Source organism: Vigna radiata, chromosome 4 (genome assembly GCF_000741045.1).
Source record: "Vigna radiata var. radiata cultivar VC1973A chromosome 4, Vradiata_ver6, whole genome shotgun sequence".
Taxonomy (NCBI): Eukaryota; Viridiplantae; Streptophyta; class Magnoliopsida; order Fabales; family Fabaceae; genus Vigna; species Vigna radiata.
This window is the reverse complement of record NC_028354.1, coordinates 15,708,839-15,712,330: the sequence shown is the minus strand read 5'-3', so window position 1 is coordinate 15,712,330 and position 3,492 is coordinate 15,708,839. Positions and strand designations below refer to the sequence as shown.

The following is a 3,492-nucleotide window of genomic DNA, read 5'->3' as shown; positions in this document are numbered from 1 at the left end:
TTCTCTCTTCTTCTGTATGTACTGATATGATTTGTATCCCAGAAGAAACAAACACAGAAAGCCTACACCAAGTCCAACACCTGCAAATTCCCAAGTTTTTCATTAGGGTGGCAGAATAAACTTGCAAAGATACCTTTTTTTTTTTTTTAACATTGACTAATTAACAAGTTGGAAGTTCAAGGTTAAAATTAAATATTAGTTCTGTGATACATATCGACCAAACCTTATCTGGTCAAGTTATTCAGAAATATAACCAAAATACTGTATATAATTGGAGGCAACTTTTCACCCTATTATGAATTAGTTTTAGTTTTTGTAATTGAGTTAAGCTCAAATCTTGATTTTAGGATGACATTAAATCTTATTCTAAGTATTCTGACTGGATCTATTGAATTGATGCTACCTGATGATAATAGGTCTTTCTTAAATAACTCTATAATATTATCACTTGTTGTGTCTTTACATTGAGTAATACATAGACTATTTATAAGCCTTTTGACATGACCTTCAATTACATGCATTAATTATAACTATTACAATTAAATCTCTATTGCATGCTTTAATCATTGTTAAAAACACTCTTGATCTTTGCAATCTCCTTAAACAATTAATATATCAACTTGCAATTATCTACATATAAGTTTACCTAACATTACCAAGCCACCCCTGAAAACTTAAGTTTCAAATGTCCAATGTTCAACATAAAGCAGGTATGTTGGCGATCTCATACCAAGTGATTTGACAAAAGTAGTATATATAGAGAAGGCATGGTGGAGATCCCTTATTGACTCAATGATTTAACCAAAATAATATATATAAAGAAGACAACTCATACTTCACGAGCTAGTTTTGAAAGTTGAGTTTATGTTATGTTAAAAAGGAAAATCCAAAACTCCAATACAATTATATCTTGATTTTTCTTGAAGGGAGTTTAGACAAAAATACCTAAAGCAGCAACCAATCTGACAGGAAATTCATTGCCACCAGATTCATCACATAATAGCCCCTTGGAGCTTCCATCTGTTGGTGGTTCTCTGTAACATTTACAGTAGAATTTATCTGGATTCTCTTTGCAGTTCTTCCCCATTAGAGGAACTAAAATAGGTGTGAAGTCAGGGAGAAGCATGCTGCTGTTTGCACTCTGTGACTCTGAAATTATTGGCCTCTAGTATACTTTGTTCATCCACATCATAAGCCTCTCCTATGGACTTAAAACTGTCACCAGAGTTGACAGAGTAAACCAGCAAAGAGGTGACGCCTCTTTCTGTCTGATTTACAGTGGGACAAGCACATAACATTGGAACCTTGAGCTCTGCACCAATTGCAATATTAGTTGGAGGATAGTAATTTTGACCCATAATTGCTTGGCAGGTGGTGAGACCTTGGAAGGTTTCTTTTACCAAGGCCCAGTAGGTATCATTTTCTTTGACAGTGTAAAGTGTGTCATACTGATAGATGTTTCCATTACATGAACAGAAGACAGGAACAATAACTGACTTATTGGAAGGAATGTTCTCAGTTGTTGAGATATTGTTGATTGAGGTTATATCAGATGTTTCTGAGCCAATAAGGTAAGCAATCATGAGAGGGTTGTCATAGGGAGATTTGGACCTGAAAACTAAGAAGGAAGTGCATGAATCTTGAAGGCCATTGCAAAGATATCCTTTTGCTACAGAAGGGTCATTAGAGCAGTCATAGACAGTGTTGTTGAGGTATACTTGTTGGCAATTTTGTGAATGAGGGAACAAATATAGGAACAGGATTGTGATGAGAATATTGAGCTTGTGAAGCTCCATGAACAAGTCTTCAGGAAAAATCAGTGGAAAGTTGTGTTAATTGCGGTCATTTATAAACTACAATGATGCAGAAAGGGTTACGTATGAAGAGAACTAGAAAATGGTATCTACTCTCTTATGTTCTTCATATTTGGTTGAGAACTAGAAAAAAGTTATCTCAATTAGAAATATCGTCTAAATAATGTTGATAAGATTTTGATTGTTCTGAGTTTACAAGTCATGTGAAATTGAGTTGCATCTTATATTCAACTTTTCAGATAACATCAAATATATCAGAGTCTTATTTGTGAGAGAGAAAAAAACATAAAAGCATAAATATGAGAAGAAAACATATGAATGAATTTAACAAGATAGAAAATATGGACGGTAGATTAAACAAAATTCAATATAATTTTGAAAATGAATCTTGTTGTAAAAATTTAATCATATAATATAATTTATATAATTGATTATTGTATGTTGATACAATGAAATGATATAACAAAATATTTTTATTAAACTTTTTAATAAAATAATCTCAAATTTTCATAATTATATTGTTTATGTTTCGTTTAAACTAAACCATATTAATTTCTATTTTTTCAATCTACTATGTTATTTTCCGTTACACTAAAATGTTCTGACTTTTAAGTTTTAAACTACTTTTAAGGTTCTTTTTGAAGAAAAATACCAAATATCCAATTTGATGAAAAGCACAGCAGTTGAAAAGACTTCCCAAGACTGACACGAGGAGAAGAAGATTCAATTGGTATGACTAATTCGGTAGGATGACAAATTGAAAATGGTTGATTCTATTTTTCGATTTGTTTTAAGTGTGATTTAAAGATGGTCTTATCTTTTTAAAACTTTTATAAAAAAATAATTAATTTGTTTTTATTTTATCTTTATTTATTTTTACATCAAAGGAGTCGTCCCATCATAGAATGATGAAATTTCTAACAGTCAGAGATGTCTATTTTGTTCATCCTAAAAATGAAACAAAGATAAAGAAGAACACAGTATTGAAAATAATTCAAGAGTATGATTCTAAGTCTCACTAATTCATTAATTAATTCTCCTAAGATTTTAGATAAAGAGAAGGGTACCATCATAACACATCTACCACTAACAAAGATAACAAACATATTAGCTCAATTCAAAAGGATGTGGAGTCCAGTTCTAAGAACAGTGGCATGCTTTCATCTGTGATTTCTTGAGCTGTCTCGCTAGTTGTATACTCATGATCATGGCTGATCTCTAAGGAACTTTGCAGCTTTCTCAATGCTTCTAGTTCCAATGAAACCTCTTTCATTGTTGGTCTTTTCTTCCCATTAAGTCTCAAGCATCTCATTGCAAGGTTTGCAATTGCAAGAATCTCATCTTTCCTTGCTTCCTTAACAACCCTGCCATCTAAAATCTCATAAACTTTGTTCTCCTTCATCAGAGAAAGAAACTCTGCAATCAGATTCTGACCCTCATCTTCCTCTAAGAAGGAAATTGGCTTTCTCCCACTTATAAGTTCTACCAGCACTACCCCAAAACTGTACACATCACTTTTATCTGAAAACTTACTAGACTGAAAATACTCAGGGTCAATGTACCCAAAAGTTCCTCCTATAGCTGTGGTCAAGTGAGTCTTATCTTGTGGCACTGATCTTGATGTTCCAAAATCAGACACTTTGGCACTGAAGTTGCTGTCTAAGAGTATGTTGGTAGG

General features: G+C 32.6%; 1 protein-coding gene and 1 pseudogene across 1 annotated transcript in view; both read right to left on the bottom strand.

Annotated features, from left to right (window-relative positions):
• Positions 1-1,907, bottom strand: part of LOC106758426 — a 3,513-nt pseudogene extending 1,606 nt beyond the window's left edge.
• Positions 1,908-2,763: 856 nt separating this feature from the next.
• LOC106758425 (wall-associated receptor kinase-like 2) overlaps positions 2,764-3,492 on the bottom strand; it is a gene marked incomplete in the record, with an annotated part of 2,405 nt that continues 1,676 nt past the window's right edge. The window contains 1 exon segment of the mRNA XM_022779933.1: positions 2,764-3,492. Within this exon segment, the coding sequence (XP_022635654.1) occupies positions 2,932-3,492 (561 nt within the window).